Below are 20,136 nucleotides of genomic sequence, written 5' to 3' on the forward strand. Positions count from 1 at the left end.
AAAAAAAATTTTTTTTAATTGAAGTATAGATGGTTTGCAATGTTGCATTAATTTCAAGTGTACAAAGTTTACATATAGATATACATTCTTTTCCCCATTCTTTTCTCATATAGATTATATACAAGATATTGAGTTCAGTTTCCTGTGCTATACAGTAGGTCCTTTTTGGCTATCTGTTTTATACTACTACTACTATATGTTAATCTCAAACTCCTAGCTTATCCCACCTCCCCTTCCCCCTTTGGTAACCATCATTTTGTTTTCTACGTATGTGAGTTTACTTCTGTTTTGTAAATAAGTTCATTTGTGTCATTTTTTTAGATTCTATATATACAAGATATTATACGATCTCTGTCTCTGTCTGACTTCCTTCACTTAGTGTGTAGTCTCTGGGCCCACCCATGTTGCGCAAGTGGCATTATTTCACTCCTTGTTTATGACTAATAGTCCACTGTACATGTACATTTCCACCTCTTTATCCACTCATCTCTTGACGGGCACTTAAGTTGTTTCCATATCTTGGCTGTTGTCCCTGCCATGAACATAGTGAAAGTGAAAGTGAAGTCGCTCAGTCGTGTCCGACTCTTGCGACCCCATGGACTATACATATAGCCCGCCAGGCTCCTCCGTCCATGGGATTCTCCAGGCAGGAATACTGGAGTGGGGTTGCCATGTCCTTCTCCAGGGGATCTTCCCGACCCAGGGATCAAACCCAGATCTCCCGTATGGCGGGCAGACACTTTACCCTCTCCAGGGAAGCCCAACATAGGGGTGCATATATCTTTTCAAATTTTGACATACTGAATGCACTATTTTTTGATTTGCCTCTTTTCCCTAATATTATGTTGTAAGATTCACCATGTTATTGCTTCATCAACCTTTTTTATTGCTGTATAATATTTAATTAAAAGAATATATCAGTATCTGCATTCTGTTGGTGGGCATTTGTATTGCTCCCAGTTTGGGCTTTCACAGACAACATTGCTACAAAGAGTCTTACACACATCTTATTGCACAAGTACATGAGTTTCCCTAAGATGTGCACTGTATGAGTGTCAGTGTCTTCAGTTTTAGTAGATGATATCAATATAGACAATTTCCGAAGTAGTTATGTAATTTACATTCCCTCTAAGAATTCATGGGTGAACTTCTTGCTCCACACTGTCACCAATACGTGGTGTCTTTTTAATTTATGCAACTTTAGTAAGAGTAAAATCATCTTTCATTGTGGTTTTAATTTGCATCTTCTTTACCCTACATAAAAATTGTCAATTTTTCATATTTTTTCATAGTTTATTAGCCATTTGTACATTTTTTGCAAAGTGGCTATGCCTTCTATGCATTATTCTTTATTGGATTTTTCTAGTTTTATTTATATGGTGAATGTTTTAAGTATCTGGATATGAGTTCTTTATCAATTATGTCATGTAAAACTATCTCTTTTGAATTGCCTTTTTTAATAGTGCCTTTTGATGATCAGATGTCGATGCAATGTGGGAGACCTGGGTTTGATCCCTGGGTCAGGAAGATCCCCTGGAGAAGGAAATGACAACCCACTCCAGTACTCTTGTCTGGAAAATTCCATGGAGAGACGATCCATGGGATCGCAAAGAGTCGCACATGACTGAACAACTTCACTTCTGACTTTGATGATCAGAGTTTCTCAATTTTCATATGGTCACATTTATCACTCTTCTAATTTATTATTAGCACTTTCTTTAGTTTGTTTAAGAAATCCTCCTTTACTCAAGTGTCTTAGTTTGGGTACTCTGGGAAACAGCCTCTGGGAGAAGGAAATTTGCATGCAGGAGGCTTACTGGGGCGTAGTCTCAGGAACCAGACCTGCAAGGGGGTAAGAAAAGCAGGTCTGTGAAGAAGGGAGGGTTGAACTGTGATACAGTGGCTCATCAACCCCACAGAGAGCTCTGGAATGGGAATGGTGCCAGAGAGTTGTACTAAGTCAAAGGGACAAGGCTTTTACACACTTGCACCTTCCATAAAGGGAATCGGTATGTATGATTAGCAGCCAGCACTCCTGAGAGCTGAGGAAATGAGTGCCTCTCTTCTGGGGCTACCCCATGCCAACCACTAGTCTACCCCTGGTGCTAACTAGACCTATTGGCTTTGGGTGCTAAGTTTATCCCGGGGAAAAACCCTTCCAGAATTGTTTGGTTTCTTTCCTGGAAAAAATTTTTAAGAGGTAGGTTATCAGTTGAATACAACTCCTGCCACTAAGACTGTCTTCAGAACTTCCTTGGTGGTCCAGTGGTTAAGAATCCACCTGCCAATGCAGGAGACACAGGTTCAATCCCTGGGTCAGGAAGATCCCACATGCCATGGGGCAACTAAGCCCGTGCACCACAAAAGGCCCAGTGCAGCTAAAAAATAAATAAATATTAAAGCATTAAAGCTGTCTTCAAGCTGCAATTGATACTTATTGTCTCCCTCTGAGACTCCCAATTCTAGATTTCTGCACCCTTAGCCTACATCTCTGCTGGTCTAGGTGGCTTATGTGGTATTATGACCCAGATTCTCATCTCTGAGTTGTGTGAGTCTCTTGTCAACTTTTCCTTCTCAGATCATTTACTCAGGTCATTGTCCATTAACTATCAAAATTGGGAAAGGGTGTATCATTGACCTGGGTGCTAAACACTTTCTTCCCTGTCCCACTGGGTAAATATGGAGGAGCCCTACTGCCTTCGATTTTAAAACTCACTCATCCCTGCCAGAATGGCAGCTTTTCACCTTGAATGCTAAACTCTAGAAATAAGGAGCTTGGTTTGCCCCTGGAAACTAGGATTCACGGAGCCTAAAACTCAGGGATGGGAATCACACTTTTTCTAAATGGCATCAAAGGGAGTGATGCTAAGCCTGTTGGGTTTTCAGACTCCTGTATTCTACTTGTGGGTCACACAACACCGGATGATGGATGTTGACCTAGTGTATGTCACATCTCATCCTTACTGGACTCCCTGCATTCTTAAGTCAATAAAAGGTGCTGCTGTCCATTTCAGAAAACAGATTTCTTATTTTACTAAGAGTGTTCTTATGTATGGAGTCAATTTTTTTTGTATTTTAGATTTTCTGATCTTATCACTTATTTGAGTCTACAAACATGGTATTCTATTTGAGCTTTCTTATTTTTCCCTAAAATGAATTTTCCCCAGAGAATCTGTCTTAATTTATACAGAATTCTCTTATGCTACATTTAAGACCTACAGAGAAGTATTAATACTTTTCTCACATCCACATTTCCAAATAGTTCCTCCATATTGATTAAAATTAAGTCCAAAATAGTAATTCACCTCACTGCTGCTTCTGCCATCTAACAAAATATTTTAAGCAAGTAAAGATCTTTTAGAAAAGGCTCTTTAATGATACCTGAATAATCAAACTTTTCACTACTATCACCTGCTGCTGTGCCATAATCTTTATTTAAAAAAAGCACCAGCCATATATTACTCAGGCTGAATCAGTACCACACTCCTACCTTTGCCCTTGTTGTTTACCCTTTCTTTGTACTAAATGTTTCTTTTCTTGGGTTAACCTTTGAAAATACAAGCATATAGTGACTTCCCTGGTGGTTCAGTGGCTAAGATTCTGTGCTTCCAATGCAGGGGTCCCGGGTTCGGTACCTGGTCAGGAAACTAGGTCTCCACATGTTGCAAATAAGGGTTTGCATGCTGCAACCAAGCATCCCGCAACCAAGCATCCTGCATACCACAATGAAGATCTAAGATCACACGTGTTGTGACTAAGACCTAGCACAGCCAAATAAATAAAAAAAAATTTTTTTTAAGAAAATACAATAATATATTTCAATATGTATTGTTTTGGGTTTTCCCCCTTGTATTAAATTTACTTTAGCTGTATACTTGGTGGCTCAGTGCTAAAGAATCTGCCTGCCAATGCAGGAAATTCGGGTTCAATCCCTGGGTCGGAAAGATGCCCTGGAGAAGGGAATGGCAACCCACTGCAGTATTCTTGCCTGGAGAATCCCATGGACAGAGGACACTGGCGGACTACAGTCCATGGGGTCACATAGAGTCAGCCACAACTGAGTGATTAACACTTTTCACTTTCACTTTTCATATTTAAACTATCAGTTCCAACCCACAGAATCTCAGTGATATGTCTGAGATATATTTAGTATCTCATATTGAACTTTAGTCTTTTTTGTTAGTACTATGCATATACCCAAGAAAGAAAGCAGCATTTTTACTTTTTCCCCAGTAAATTTCTGCTTCTACCTGAACCCTCCTCTTCCCACTGTGCTTTTGTTGTCACGGTTGTCATCCATAACACCTCATCTTACAGCTTGGGGGGTTTGGGCTTAATTTCTGTTCAAGCTTTATTGATCATGTTAAGTCACCCAAGATGTGTTTCTAACATTCCTGAAAAGTGTGTCTCCCTTTCCCAACTATTTTACCTTTGTGACTATGAATCCTTTTTTTCTAATACCATCTGTGTAGCCAACTGGTTCATTTTTCATATCCTCTTACATTAGTAGTAATGACTTTTAACTGAAATCGGGGAAGAAAATAGTTTACGCTCCCAATGCTTTCTGTTTCCAGCCCAGAACTATGAAGTCACTAGATAAACAAGAGACTCCTGGTCTCGTTGATTCCACAGCAAATCAACAGTTGTCTGATATGACATTATCAAGCACTTGGCTAGAACACTGAAAATACAGACACAAGCACAAGGAGTTTTCAACATTTGTGAATGAGATGGGAATGATCATCAGCTGAAAATGAGGTCAATAAAAATCTACCAATAGCAGTAAGCCTCTACCCTATCAGTTCAGTTCAGTTCAGTTCAGTCGCTCAGTTGTGTCCGACTCTTTGCGACCCCATGAATCACAGCACACCAGGCCTCCCTGTCCATCACAAACTCCCAGAGTTTATTCAAACTCATGCCCATCGAGTTGGTGATGCCATCCAGCCATCTCATCCTATGTCGTCCCCTTCTCCTCCTGCCCCCAATGTCTCCAAGCATCAGGGTCTTTTCCAATGAGTCAACTCTTTGCATGAGGTGGCCAAAGTATTGGTGTTTCAGCTTCAGCATCAGTCCTTCTGATGAACACCCAGAACTTACCTCCTTCAGGGTGGACTGGTTGGATCTCCTTGCAGTCCAAGAGACTCTCAAGAGTCTTCTCCAACACCACAGTTCAAAAGCATCAATTTTTCAGCGCTCAGCTTTCTTCACAGTCCAACTCTCACATCCATACATGACTACTGGAAAAACCATAGCTTTAACCAGATGGACCTTTGTTGGCAAACTAATATCTCTGCTTTTTAATATGCTATCTAGGTTGTCATAACTTTCCTCCAAAAGTAAGCATCTTTTAATTTCGTGGCTGCAATCACCATCTGCAGTGATTTTGGAGCCCCCAAAAATAAAGTCTGACACTGTTTCCACTGTCTCCCATCTATTTCCCATGAGGTGATGGGACCAGATGCCATGATCTTAGTTTTCCCAATGTTGAGCTTTAAGCCAACTTTTTCACTCTCCTCTTTCACTTTCATCAAGAGGCTCTTTAGTTCTTCTTCACTTTCTGCCATCAGGGTGGTGTCATCTGCATATCGAGGTTATTGATATTTCTCCCGGCAATCTTGATTCCAGCTTGTGCTTCACCCAGCCCAGCGTTTCTCATGATGTACTCTGCATATAAGTTAAATAAGCAGCGGTTACAATATACAGCCTTACGTACTCCTTTTCTTTTTGGCAACCAGCTGTTGTTCCATTCCAGTTCTAACTATTGTCTTCTACCTTGCATACATGGCTTCTGCAAAGAGGCAAGGTCAGGTGGTCTGTATTCCCCATCTCCTCAGAATTTTTCACAGTTTATTGTGATCCACAGCAGTCAAGGCTTTGACCATAGTCAATAACAGAAATAGATGTTTTTCTGGAACTCTTCTTGGCTTTTTCATGATCCAGCAATATTGGCAAATTTTATCTCTGGTTCTCTGCTTTTCTAAACCACTTACATCTGAAGTTCTCAGTTCACTGTATTGCTGAAGCCTGACTTGGAGAATTTTGAGCATTACTTTACTAGCATGTGAGATGAGTGCAATTGTGCGGTAGTTTGAGCATTCTTTGGGATTGCCTTTCTTAGGGATTGGAATGAAAACTGACCTTTTCCAGTCCTGTGGCCAATGCTGAGTTTTCCAAATTTGCTGGCATATTGAGTGCAGCACTTTCACAGCATCGTCTTTCAGGATTTGAAATAGCTCAACTGGAGTTCCATCACTTCCACTAGCTTTGTTCGTAGTGATGCTTTCTAAGGCCCACTTGGCTTCACATTCCAGGATGTCTGGCTCTAGCTGAGTGATCACAGCATTATGATTACCTGGGTCATGAAGATCTTTTTTGTACAGTTCTTCTGTGTATTCTTGCCACCTCTTCTTAATATCTTCTGCTTCTGTTAGGTCCTACCATTTCTGTCCTTTATTGAGCCCATTTTTGCATGAAATGTTCCCTTGGTATCTCTAATTTTCTTGAAGAGATCTCTAGTCTTTCCCATTCTGTTGTTTTCCTCTATTTCTTTGCATTGACCACTGAGGAAGGCCAAAGCCTAAAATAGGACTTGTAATTTTCATTTGATGAGATTAGTTGTTTGTCTTAAGGAAAGACTCCATCAAGTCCTTCATATCTCAGTAAGAAATAATGTAAATGAAGCATACTCTTGTATATTTAAATGTCTTCATAACTAAAGAATAGTAATTTATATGCAATTTGAAAAATGAATAACTTACACCTCAAGTGCTAAGAATATGTCAGGTTTTGGGGTCCTGAATATCCTCAGTTTTATGCTTCATGCAGTTTTATGAAATGAACAAAGCTTTGGCTGCCAAATTTGATAAAACTGTATCTTGAAAGATGTAACACATCCCTGACAATCTTTTTATCCCAGCTCTACTGCTGTATAATTGACATATAATAAACCACACATATTTAAAGTGTACAGTTTGATGAGTTTGACACATGTATATATTTGTGAAGCCATCATCATAATCAAGACAGTAAACATATCATCACTGCAAGCTTGTTTGAACTCCCTTGTTTTCCCTCTCTATGATTCATGCCCACAGCCCCTACCCACTACCACAGGCAATTACTGATCTGTGACTGTTACTATAGGTTAGGTTTCATTTTCTAGTGTTTTATGTAAATAGAGTCAGAAAGTATTTGTTCTTTTTTTGTCTGACTTCTGGTATAATTATTTTGATATCCATCCATGTTGTATGTAACAATAGCTCATTCCTTCTTATTACTGAGTGGTATTCCAGTCTGTGGCTGTATCTCAGTTTTTTTTTACCCATGCCTTTAACTTATAACTGTGCTTTCTTCAATGAACTTGTGCCCTCCCATAACAGGACTGGGCTTCCCTGGTGCCTCAAACGGTTAATGCAGGAGACCCAGGTTTGATCCCTGGGTTAGGAAGATCTCCTGGAGAAGGAAATGGCAACCTACTCCAATATTCTTGCCTGGAGAATCCCATGGACAAGAGGAGCCTCGTGGGCTACAGTCCACGGGTTGCAAAGAGTCAGACACAACTTAGAACCTAATACACACACTCACAACAGGGCTACGGTGAAATCTCTTGTCTTTGGGAACAATCAGTCAAGTTACATTTCTGAAGCTGCAAAGCTAGCAGCCCTGGGATGGATGAATCTTCCATTAAGGGTTGAAAGCAACCTGATAGGTCAATTTCTCCAGTTTTCAGACTCCATCTTCCAGTCACAACAGCATAGAATTGGCAATTTGTATGTTTGCTACAAAACAGCATACGTGCTAAGTGTCCTGATTCAGTTCAGTTCAGTTCAGTCACTCAGTCATGTCCGACTCTTTGCAACCCCATGGACTGTAGCACGCCAGGCCTCCCTGTCCATCACCAACTCCCAGAGCTTACTCAAATTCATGTCCATGGAGTCGGTGATGTCATCCAACTATCTCATCTTCTGTTGTACCCTTTTCCTCCTGCCTTCAAGCTTTCCCAGCATCAGGGTCTTTTCCAGTGAGTCAGTTCTTTGCGTCAGGTGGCCAAAGTTTTGGAGTTTCAGCTTCAGCATCAGTCCTTCCAATACTCAGGACTGATTTCCTTTAGGATTGACTGGATCTTCTTGCTGTCCAAGGGATTCTCAAAGTTTTCTCCAACACCACAGTTCGAAAGTATCAATTCTTCAGCGCTCAGCTTTCTTTATAGTCCAACTCTCACATCCATACATGACTACTGGAAAAACCATAGCTTTGACTAGACAGACCCTTTGTTGGCAAAGTAATGTCTCTGCTTTTTAATATGCTGTCTAGGTTGGTCATAACTTTTCTTCCAAGGAGCAAGGCTAAGAATGATTAAACTAAATGAAAGACGTATTTCTCTTCTCCCCGATCCCAATTCCCTATCATTTTAGACTCCTAAGGGGACCTGTGCAGCATCAGTGAAGATTGCCATCGACATGGGGTACCGGCACATTGATGGGGCCCACCTCTACCAGAATGAGCATGAAGTAGGGGAGGCCATCAGGGAGAAGATAGCAGAAGGAAAGGTGCGGAGGGAGGATATCTTCTACTGCGGAAAGGTGAGACTTCCCTTCACCTACATGGTGGGCCTGATGTCACTTTCCCCTACTGAAGAAACTCACCAAACTACCAGCTTGTGGGATCTTAGTTTCCCACACCCCTTGCAATGGAAGTACAGAGTCCTAACTACTGGACCATCAGGGGTGTCCCAAAGAGTTAGTTCTGAACTGGCAAATTCCTCAATCTTGCCAAGAATTTAGGGACTAAATAGCCCCTTGATGTTAGGGCAAAGTTCTTTCTTCATAGGCATTGATTTAAGACAATATGGAAGAGGCACATCTACAACAAAAGTAGATTTGAGGAGTAAAGGGACATGAGGAAGTGGTTCATATTACAACAAGCATTTGTCACAACTTTTTTCTTTAAAATAGGTAGTCTTTTCCTTCTGTATATGCCTGCTTGTCCATAGATCACTAATTTTTTGAGATATAATTAATGTACCATAAACCTCACCATGTAAAATCAGTGCTTTTTAGTATATTCACAGATTTGTACAACCATGACCAATACCTTTTCCAGAATATTTTTATCACTCCAAAAAGAAATCCCTCGCCTACTACTCATCACTTTCCATTTATCCCTCTCCCCTAGTCACTGGTAAACACTTATCTACTTTATTTCTCTCTAGTTTTCTTATTCTGGACATTTCATACAAAAGGATTCATGCAATATGTATTCTTTTCCATGTAGCTTCTTTCTCTTATTATGTTTTCTACTTTCATCTACCTTGTAACATTTATCAGAATTTCATTTCTTTTTATAGCCAAATAATATTCCATTGAATGGATATACCACATTTTGTTTAAATCTTCTGAGAAATTGAAATCGCCAGCTGATGATAGTTAGAAATCACTATCCATTGAAAAGCAATCAGAAATATAAAGTATCATGATGAGATGAGAGCCAGTGGAAATATTGAATACATATTTACAGGCAGCCTTGAAGGAATCAAACTTAATAACTTTAGAGAACCTGTAACACAATTCTCCTAAGTTTTCTAAGGAGAACAAAATGGTGCTTCAGACTTCACTCACTGCCCAGAACCCCTTCTCTCCACTCCTTTCCAAGCTCTCTGGGAGCCTGCAGTTCCCCAAGTTACCAGCCACTTACGGGCTATGATTTCAAGGGGCCATGTAGAACCACCATCCCAAAATACCAGCCTGACGCTTGTCACTTGATTACAGCTTTACAATCTGATTCCTAAAGATTTTGTTATTATAGAGTCTCTCACAAGAACTTACCAAGAGTTTCTGAGGAAGAATAAACTTGAACTCATATCCTGAGACTGTGAACCAAAGATGGAAATATTTTTGAAGTTACAAATGAAAAACAAAGAAAACCTTCCTTTTTATCTCCCTGGTAAACAGTTAAAGTTGCAATACCTGTCACACTGGAAAAGAACTGGATTAAATTGCCCATTTCATAAGGTTGCTATGAGTTAACATTCACAAAGCACTTAAAGAGTACCTAGAATTGTTGAATAAAGATAGATTAAAATATATAAAACAAAATTTTCAATTAGATGGGGTGCCAATAATATCCAAAAAGACCCACATTAAAAACAAAAGCACATTTTTCACTACTCTTGCATTGTTTTCTCTTTTCTGTGCTTTGAGGGCAAGAAAAAAATTATTGTTCAACAAAGGAAAAAATTAAGTTTTACCAATTTTGCTTGCCCTTACTTGTGGCAAAAAGTGTATGGAAATTCAAAAGTTTTTTTTTTTTCCCCCAAAAAAATACGTGAGCAAATTTGATGCTCCAAGAAAATATACTCATGTATCCTGAGGCTCTGAGTGTCCCTCGGTACCCTAAGTTTCACAGACCTCAAGGGTACACATGCTCCATTCTGACAACCCAAGGCCTAATTTTTCATTACTTAGCACTTTAGAGACTGAGTAATTTCTTTTTCTTTTTTTCTTATATATGTTAAAACTTTCTACTTGCCTTTTATTTACCTTTTCAGCTTTATTGAAATATAACTGATGTGTGACACTATATAAGTGTAAGTGTACAACACATTGATTTGATACAATTATATACTGCAAAATGGTTACCACCATTGTGTTAGCTAACACTTCCATCACATTACATAATTACTATTACTTTTTGTGATGAAAACATTTGAAGATTTATTCTCTTAGCAACAGTATTACTAACTATAACAACCATGCTATTCATTAGATCCCCTGAACTCACTCATAACAGGAAGTTGGCATCCTTTGACCAACATTTTTATTGGTTTTTAATTCATGAACAGCTGTTTAACTGATGATCATTTTGGACGACAAAGATCTCCAACAAAGGAGTCTCCCATGCCACCATTTTTGTGACATCACCAGTTCAGATTGAGTAATTTCTTTGTAGGGATTGGCAGAATTTTCCGGGGGAAATGAGGAAGTGGACCAAATGGGAACAAAGGAGCTATCAAAAGGGATCTAAACCTTTCCAATAATTTAAAATTTCACCAGCATCTGCACCACCCATCACAGTGTGAAGCACTGGTGAAGTCACATACACAATCATATTTCTTACTCTGATGAGCCATACCTTCTACACAACCATATTTCTTACTCAGATGAGTCATAACTTCTATCAGTGAAATGAAAATAAAGCACCAGACCAGGTCAGCACCACTAGTTAATCCATGTTCCCTAATTACACAATGAGGAAAAATGAAAGTGCTAAGGGTGGATTCGGCAATTAGCACAGGGCCGAGGAAGAGTTTATTGCTGAATTAGGTTCTCTGTGGTTTAGGTGGATATTTAAATCTCTGGTCCTATATTTGGATCAAGTTATACTCTGGGTATCTAGAGTTATATCAGCTCAACCTATACTCAGATGACACTTCAGTTTAAACATATTTCTGTGAAATGAAATCAGTGAATACAATGTATATGAGTGTAAAGACTACTGGGGTGGGGGATTCCATGACCATCCTATAGTTAGAACTCCATGCTTCGACTGCCGGGAGCATGAATTCCATTCCTGGCCAGGGAACTGAGATCCTGCAATGCTGTGCAATGCAGTTAAAAAAAAAAAAAGTTAAAAATATTTTTAAAGTGGTGCATTATTATTTTTAAAAAATACCATGGATATTAACTATCCCCTTTTTTTCTTTCAGCTGTGGGCTACAAATCATGACCCAGAGATGGTCCGCCCAACTCTGGAGAGGACACTTAAGGACCTCCAGTTAGATTATGTGGATCTTTACATCATTGAAATACCCATGGCTTTTAAGGTAGGTTCAGATGCCTAAAGGTTATGCTTCACTCCTTGGCAACCATGAGCAAAAAGATCTGTGCAGGAAGCTCATTCATTACTTAGCACCATAAAATATAATGATGTTTTGTTACCATAAATGAGATAGTACTGACCTAGCCCAACAAATGCCAAGAAAAATTCTGTGTATCCATCTCAGGCCTGGATTCCAAGTTTCTTGATTCATAATCCAATGCATGTTCTGTTATATCATATCTTTACAGATATACTTTGAACTTTCTTTGTTAAACCAACATGTAATCAACTAACTGTAGTCCATGCTGTAGTTGCCCAGCATCCAGCACACCCTTCTTCCCATTCACACAGTCACAAAAACATCTCTGCACAACATAATGTAAAGTAATGGGTACAACTGAAAACTTACACTCCACCCTTCAGATCTTCTTCCTTTGGAGAAAATAGTCAGGTCTTTGAAGCCAGCTCCAAGGTCAGGACTTTTGTGTGATATATATTCCTTTAATTCAAATCATTCCTTCCTTGAACTTTCTCAATCTATGAGCTCCCTGTTAATTTAATCACCACCAACACACCCGCTATACACTGCTGAAGATCAGCAACAGCTTTAAAATTTCATTGAGGGAAGGAAAGACTGAAAAACAAAGCTGACCACTTATCCATGAAGTATACAAGGTCCTGCTAGACAGGAAAAACAAGGGCTCTCTGCCATTGCAGTGACCAAAAGAATTTCTTTACACAGCCAACCTGGCTGCTCCTGCTCTGTTCTCTAGAAGCATTTTCCTTATTGACTTTTCTCTGTGGTCTCCAAGATGTGACCTGGTGGTGGTTTAGTCGTTAAGTTGTGTTCAGCTCTTGTAACCCTATGGACTATAGCCCACCAGGCTCCTCTGTCTATGAGATTCTCCAGGCAAAAATACTGGAGTGGGTTGCCATTTCCTTCTCCAGAGGATCTTCCCAACTCAGGGATTGAACCTGGGTCTCCTGCATTGCAGGCAGGTTCTTTAGTGACTGAGCCACCTTAGAAATTATATATCCCAATAACCTTATTTCACAAAAGAGAAAACTTAGACCACAAGCAATGAACTACTTGGTCAGGCTTAAAGTCCATCAGAACTAGGACCAGATCCTGGTCCCCTAATGCCAATCCCAATCTTGTTCCCTTATATTATACTATATACTCTCTCTTATCCTCATGAGCTTAATGGTCCCAATATCCTGTGGATTACAGTGATATTTTGATTTCAGGCTCTTTGGATTTTGACCTCAACCCTTCTCTTCACTCAGCTAACCTTGATTCTTTTTCAAATGGCAGAGTTCTAAGCTGAGTCTTACAGATTTGGAAAGAAGCTATATTTAAAAGTGAGAAAATGAAATTTACTTCTTTGTAGCTGACTAATGACTTGTAAAATCTTTTGGAGAAGGTAAATAGAGAAATTCTATTTCTATTTTTAAATAGGATCAGAGCTCAAGGACACAGAGAAAGTAAAACTTTTAACAGTGACAAATTTCACAATACAGTGCATTACCTCCCAACTGAACCTGTACTTCCTGTAATTGAGAAATCAATCTTTGAAGTCAAAATATCACATGGTTGTTTAATCTTATGATTTTTAAAAAACAAATATCTTTCTTGCTAAAATGGTTTAGCACTTTGTTATTTTTTAATGTCAAGATAACAAGCAGACACAATTTCAGAAAAAATACAAAGTAAAAAAAAGCATAAGGCATTTTAAAAGGACAAAGTTGTTGCTAAACAGGAATGAGAGTGAACAGGGTGGATTTTTAGAAGGTTGAATTCTTCTTCTAATAATGCTTTATAGTCAGGAGCAGGAAAGGAGGAAAAAGACAATGGGCTTGTCCAGATGAAGGGATTAGTAAAGTTAGCACAGTGGAAGCTTAAGGAGACATCATAGAAATATCTAACATGGGTTCAGATATGATAAAGAATTAAAATTTGGGAGAGTAAAAGCTATTAATATTAACAGAGTTCATGATGGAGGCATAAGGTCATTTCAGATCAGAAGTAAAATTAGGAAATGCTAAAAATAAGAAATATAGAGGGAGAACAGAGTGGAAATAAGCTTCATAAGTGTTAAGGTCAAAGGGCTTAGAAATCAGAGATATACAGGGTAGTTAATATGAATGATTACATGGCTTTGAGGAGAAAGGAGTCCTTTTCCCAATTTCAGTGTAACAGAAGAAAATTTAGATGAAAATTTTAGATGAAATTTAGATGCCCCCTTTGCTAAAGAGGGCATGGAGAAAGTGTGATCACCAGGTAAAAGTTTCATTCAGGTAAGATGGCAGAGGGAAAATTCAGGAAAATTTTAAAAAATATAATGGATTTTATCCAATTCCTTGTTACTTTTTAATAACAAAAATTTCCTATTATCAAGATACACAAAGACTTCTATGCCACCAACCAAATCCAATAGACAGTTTGTCCTCATATTTTATTTGACCTCTTTCAATGCAAATGATCACTGCTTCTTTCTTTGTACATTTTCACCTTGTGGTTTTGACGATGTCATCCTCTGATGATTCTTTGGCAGCTCCTTTCCCACTAAACTCCAAATGCTTTGTCCAGTGCTCTTTCCTCAATATTTTTGCCTGACTGAGCCACACTCTTTCTGTAGGTGATTTCACCCAACTGCATGGATTGAATACCATTTAATATGTGTGAGGAACTCCCACATTTTATCTGTGCCCACAGTCTCTCCCTGAGCCACCCTCTGAGACCTCTCTGTTCTCTTCAAATATCTACTTGAATGTTTAACAGTCATTTCAAACTCAAAATATCCAAAACAAAACTCTCAATTCGTTGTCCAGCCTCAGGAAATAGTTACCACCATCTACTCAAGGAACCTAGAAATCATCTTTTATTTCTCTCTATCCCATTTCCAAACCCATATGAGATGGGTCCCATTTTTACATATAGGAAAAAAAGGAGAAATATGAAAGACAATTTCCACACCATAGTCAATAGATAAACCTACACAGTGTATTAAAAAGCAGAGACATCACTTTGCGGACAAAGGTCCATATAGTCAAAGCTATGGTTTTTCCTGTAGTCATGTATGGATGTGAGAGTTGGACCATGAAGAAGGCTGAGTGCTGAACAATTGATGGTTTTGAACTGTGGTGTTAGAGAACACTCTTGAGGGTCCCTTGGACAGCAAAGAGACCAAACTAGTCAATCCTAAAGAAAATCAACCCTGAATATTCATTGGAAGGACTGATGCCGAAGCTCCCATACTTTGGCCACCTGATGTGAAGAGCTGACTCATTGGAAAAGACCCTGATGCTGGGAAGGATTGAGGGGAGGAAGAGAAGGGAACAACAGAGGATGAGATGGTTGGATGGCATCACCAACTCAGTGGACATGAGTTTGATCACACTCTGGGAGATAGTGAAAGGACAGGCAAGCTTGGCATGCTGCAGTATGGGGTTGCAAAGAGTTGGATATGACTTTGTGACTGAACAATAGTCAATCTTCATTGAAAAAGTGTCACCAAAAAGCTAGAAAAGGAGGTTCAACAGTTAGTGTGAGGTAGAAAAAAAGATGCTCAACTCCTAGAGGCCGCTAAAAAGGGAAACAAAGAACCACAGGGTGATTAGCCAGACCTGAGAAGTAATGAGCTGTCCATTTCCCTTATACTTAAGGAGCATTCCATTCATCAACTATGCTTTTCTTAGCTGAAGAATTCCTTCTCAGCCATAGTGATGACATTTGGTTTCTCATAAGAGTAAGAAATTAGCTGTCCTAAACTTTGGCAAGGATATATTATCCAAACACTGAATCTAATTGTCCTAATTCTCAATTTTTGCTTTTTTCTAATGAGAAATGTTATCATTAAGAGATAACCTCATGAGTTAACAACAATAATCTGTCAATAAATAAAGGAATAATAAATGCCAGGGTGAGAGAATAAGACTAATGTGTCATATATGTTGGACAAGTGAATTTCTGGATATCTCCACAAAGGGGAGAAAACAAATTTATATGTATATCTTAAATTGGTTTCCCAGGGTCAGGGTATACTGAAATATCGACAACTCAAATTCCATCATTTTAATCCTCAGATATACTTGCTGTTTGTTTGTTTTTTTTCTTTAACAGCCTGGAGATGATTTATATCCTAAAGATGAAAATGGCAAATGGTTATATCACAAGTCAAATCTATGTGCCACTTGGGAGGTAAGTTAAAATGGGCTTCTTAATCTTAAAAGATTACATTTTTAAATTGTGATCTGGTTATTCCTGTTAGCTTTATGCAGAGTTACAACCTTTATTCCCAATGAAAAGTAATAGTCAGGTATTTCTAACCATGAGCAAAGATGCATAAAATCTCCATTTCTGGGCACCGAAAAGTGTTTGATTTTGCTTTGATGGAAGAGAAGAATGCCAAAGATAAGGAGGTGAGACAAGTGGGAGGCAAAAGAAAGTAAAGGAAATAAGCTTTACTATAACAGTAAATAAAAGTATATAAATGAGTAAACTCACAAATTTTTTTTTGTTTCTCAAACTGAATTTTTAAAAATCAGTAATAAGATGTCTAAAAGAAACAAATGTAAAATAATAAATGAAAACCTGAAAAATAATTCTGGTTCCATTTCTGAGCAATCTGCTGATTCCTTCCCCAAGATTATAAGAATGAGAAAGTAGGGGGAAATAATGAGAAAACCCTTATGGATTTATGTGTCGGGGGGAGGCAGGTACAGATTTATGAACTGGTTTGTTATGTGGTAACATGGCAGCTTCTACCTAGAGAAAGAGGCAGTGCAGCAACCAGTAAGATAATTTAGGAGAGGAACTATTGGGGTTATTTTTGCTCTTATTTCTCTCTTGCTATAGCCTTAGGATAAATAAAAGGAAAAATAATGCCAATAGTTCTTCTCTTATATTATCTTACTGGTTGCTGGGCTGCATTTTATTCTGGGTAAAAGGGGCCATGTTAGCCTTGGGAGGGGCTTCCTTGGTGGCTCAGCAGTAAAGAATCCACCTACAATGCAGGAGACCCAAGTTCGATCCCTGGGTCGGGAAGATCCCCTGGAGAAGGGAATAGCAACCCACTCCAGTGTTCGTGCCTGGAAAATCCCATGGACAGAGAAGCCTGGAGGGCTCTAGTGCATGGGGTAGCAAAAGAGTCAGACATGACTTAGCAACTGTAAAACAACAACATAGCCTTGGAACATGTACTGTTCACTCCACACATGTAGACACTTAGGACTCATGTTCAGACATCTTCAGGAATCAAGTCAGAGCAGAACTGAAATCTTGCACTTGTGGGAAGCTAGGGAAAACCTAAGTCTCTGCCTGACCTCTGACACTTGTTTTCCTGCCTCTCCCAATTCAAGCTCCAAAGGCTGGAAATTATAATCTAACAATAATCTCATTCAAAGAGTTGAACATGACTGAGAATGCATGCATGCAATAGACTTCCCCCTCATGTATCAGTTCAGTTCAGTTCAGTCGCTCAGTCATGTCCAACTCTTTGCGACCCCATGAATTGCAGCATGCCAGACCTCCCTGTCCATCACCAACTCCCAGAGTTTACTCAAACTCATGCCCATTGAGTCGGTGATGCCATCCAGCCATCTCATCCTCTGTCGTCCCCTTCTCCTCCTGCCCCCAATCCCTCCAAGCATCAGGGTCTTTTCCAATGAGTCAACTCTTCGCATGAGGTGGCCAAAGTACTGGAGTTTCAGCTTCAGCATCAGTCCTTCCAATGAACACCCAGGACTGATCTCCTTTAGGATGGGCTGGTTGGATCTCCTTGCAGTCCAAGGGACTCTCAAGAGTCTTCTCCAACACCATAGTTCAAAAGCATCAATTTTTCGGCGCTCTGCTTTCTTCAGAGTCCAACTCTCACATTCATACATGACCACTGGAAAAACCATAGCTTTGACCAGATGGACCTTTGTTGGCAAAGTAATGTCTCTGCTTTTTAATATGCTGTCTAGGTTGGTCATAACTTTCCTTCCAAGGAGTAAGCGTCTTTTAAGTATGATTTCCTCCAAAGGCTGGTAATTATAATCGAATGATTATCTCTTTCTAATAGACTTCCCCACATGTCGGTAACAGCTTAAAGCTCTGAACTGTGGATTGTTTTGAGGGTTGAGGAGGCACTGACTATGTTTTCTGCTGTCTGGGCCTCTCCACCTGAAAAACCATTTACTCAATCCATATGTTGCTGCTGCTGCTGCTAAGTTGCTTCAGTCGTGTCCGACTCTATGTGACCCCACAGACGGCAGCCCACCAGGCTCCGCTGTCCGTGGGATTCTCCAGGCAAGAACACTGAGTGGGTTGCCATTTCCTTCTCCAATGCATGAAAGTGAAAAGTGAAAGCGAAGTCGCTCAGTCGTGTCCGACTCTCAGCGACCCCATGGACTGCAGCCCACCAGGCTCCTCCGTCCCTGGGATTTTCCAGGCAAGGGTACTGGAGTGGGGTGTCATTGCCTTCTCCGAATCCATATGCTACCAATGCACAATTGAAAGTGGAATCTTTTCCTTTTTAAAAAATTTATTTATTTTTAAGTGAAGGATAATTGCTTTACAGTATTACATTGTTTTCTACCAAACATCAACATGAATCAGCCATAGGTTTACCCATGTCCCTTCCCACTTGAACATGCCTCCCACCTCCCTCCCCATTCCACCCTCCTAGGTTGTTACCAAGTCCTGGTTTGAGTTCCCTGAATCAAACAGCAAATTCCCATTGGCTGTTTATTTTACATATCGTAATGTATTTTCCATGTTACTCTCTCCATACCTCCTACCATCTCCTTCTTCCTTCTACCCAAGCCACGTCCATAAGTCTGTTCTCAATGTCTGTGTCTCCATTGCTGCTCTGCAAATAGGTTCATCAGTATCATCCTTCTAGATTCATAAATGTGTTAGTATATGATAATTATTTTCTCTTTCTGACTTATTTCACTCTGTATAATAGGCTCTAGGTTCATCCACCTCATTAGCACTGACTCAAATGTGTTCCTTCTTATGGCTGAGTAATATTCTATTGTAATATATGTACCACAGGGAAGTGGAATTTGTAAAAAAAAAAAAAAAATTAAATATTTAGAGATAAATTTAACACAATCTGTGCAAGACTTATACAGTTAAAATTGCAGTATTTTACTGATAAGATTTTTTAAATCTAAATAAAAGGAGAGCTATATCATGTTCTTTGACGGAAAGACTGAATACAGATAGGTTGTTAACTCTCTCCAAATTCACGGATAGATTCAATGCAATCCCAGTCAAAATCCCAAAAGAAATTGAAAAGCTGACTCTAAAATGTATAGGGGGGGAATTCCATGGTGGTCCAGTGACTAAGACCCAGCACTCCCTGGATTTGATCCCCGATCTGGAAACAATATCCCACATGCAGCAACTGAAGAGTTTACATGCCACAGCCAAAAAAAATCCCACATGCTGCCAGGAAGACCAAAGAGGCTATGTGCCACAAATAAGACCTGGTGCAGCCAAATTTTAAAAAAAATGTACAGGGAAGTGCAAAAACTATAATGATAAAGATTTAATTTACTAAGAAGATATACAATTTTAAACACATATGTATCAAATAAAATATATTAAAAATATAAACAGCAAAAACTGATAGAATACAGAAAGATATTGGTAAATTCACTGTTACAATGGGAGATTTCTGATATATTCCTTTAAATTATTGAAAAGACAGGAAAAACTTGACTTTTAAGCTTCTAAATAATGTATGTATGTGAGAGAGACAAGCAAGACCTGTATCCCAAAACAGGAGAAAATACATTTTCCACACACACCAGACACATAAAATTTTCAGGTACTATACCAAAAAGAAAACCTCAACAGATTTTAAGAAATAAGATCATTATTATTGTGCTGGTATATGTTATGAAGGGCTTCCCTTGTGGCTCAGATGGTAAAGAATCTGCCTGCTATGCAGGAAACCTGGGTTTGATCCCTGGGTTGGGAAAATCCCCTGGAGAAGGAATGGCAACCCACTCCAGTATTCTTGCCTAGAGAATTCCAGGAAGAGAGGAGCCTGGTGAGCTACAGTCCATGGAGTCACAAAGAGTCAGATACTGAGAAACTATCACTTTCACTTTCTTACATTTTGAAAATACAAGGGGAAGGTATGATGAACAATTCCCCCAAATCATTCATTTATAGAATTCTTATTTCCTCCACTTTACTTTAGTTCACAGAATGCTTATTAACATACCCAGGGACTTTCCTTTTTAAAGAATTCACAGTCACCCTTATAAATGTTTATTCTTGCTTGTGTTGAGGCTTTTTTCTTGACCCACTGGATTTTA

At 39.2% G+C, this 20,136-nt stretch overlaps 1 protein-coding gene across 1 annotated transcript in view; it reads left to right on the top strand.

Annotated features, from left to right (window-relative positions):
- AKR1D1 (aldo-keto reductase family 1 member D1) overlaps positions 1-20,136 on the top strand; it is a 60,010-nt gene that overhangs the window by 13,000 nt on the left and 26,874 nt on the right. The window contains exons 2-4 of the mRNA XM_043463823.1: positions 8,415-8,582; positions 11,705-11,821; positions 15,941-16,018. Of these exons, the coding sequence (XP_043319758.1) occupies positions 8,415-8,582; positions 11,705-11,821; positions 15,941-16,018 (363 nt within the window). The remainder of the gene's footprint in view (positions 1-8,414; positions 8,583-11,704; positions 11,822-15,940; positions 16,019-20,136) is intronic.

This window comes from Cervus canadensis, chromosome 3, assembly GCF_019320065.1.
Source record: "Cervus canadensis isolate Bull #8, Minnesota chromosome 3, ASM1932006v1, whole genome shotgun sequence".
NCBI lineage: Eukaryota > Metazoa > Chordata > Mammalia > Artiodactyla > Cervidae > Cervus > Cervus canadensis.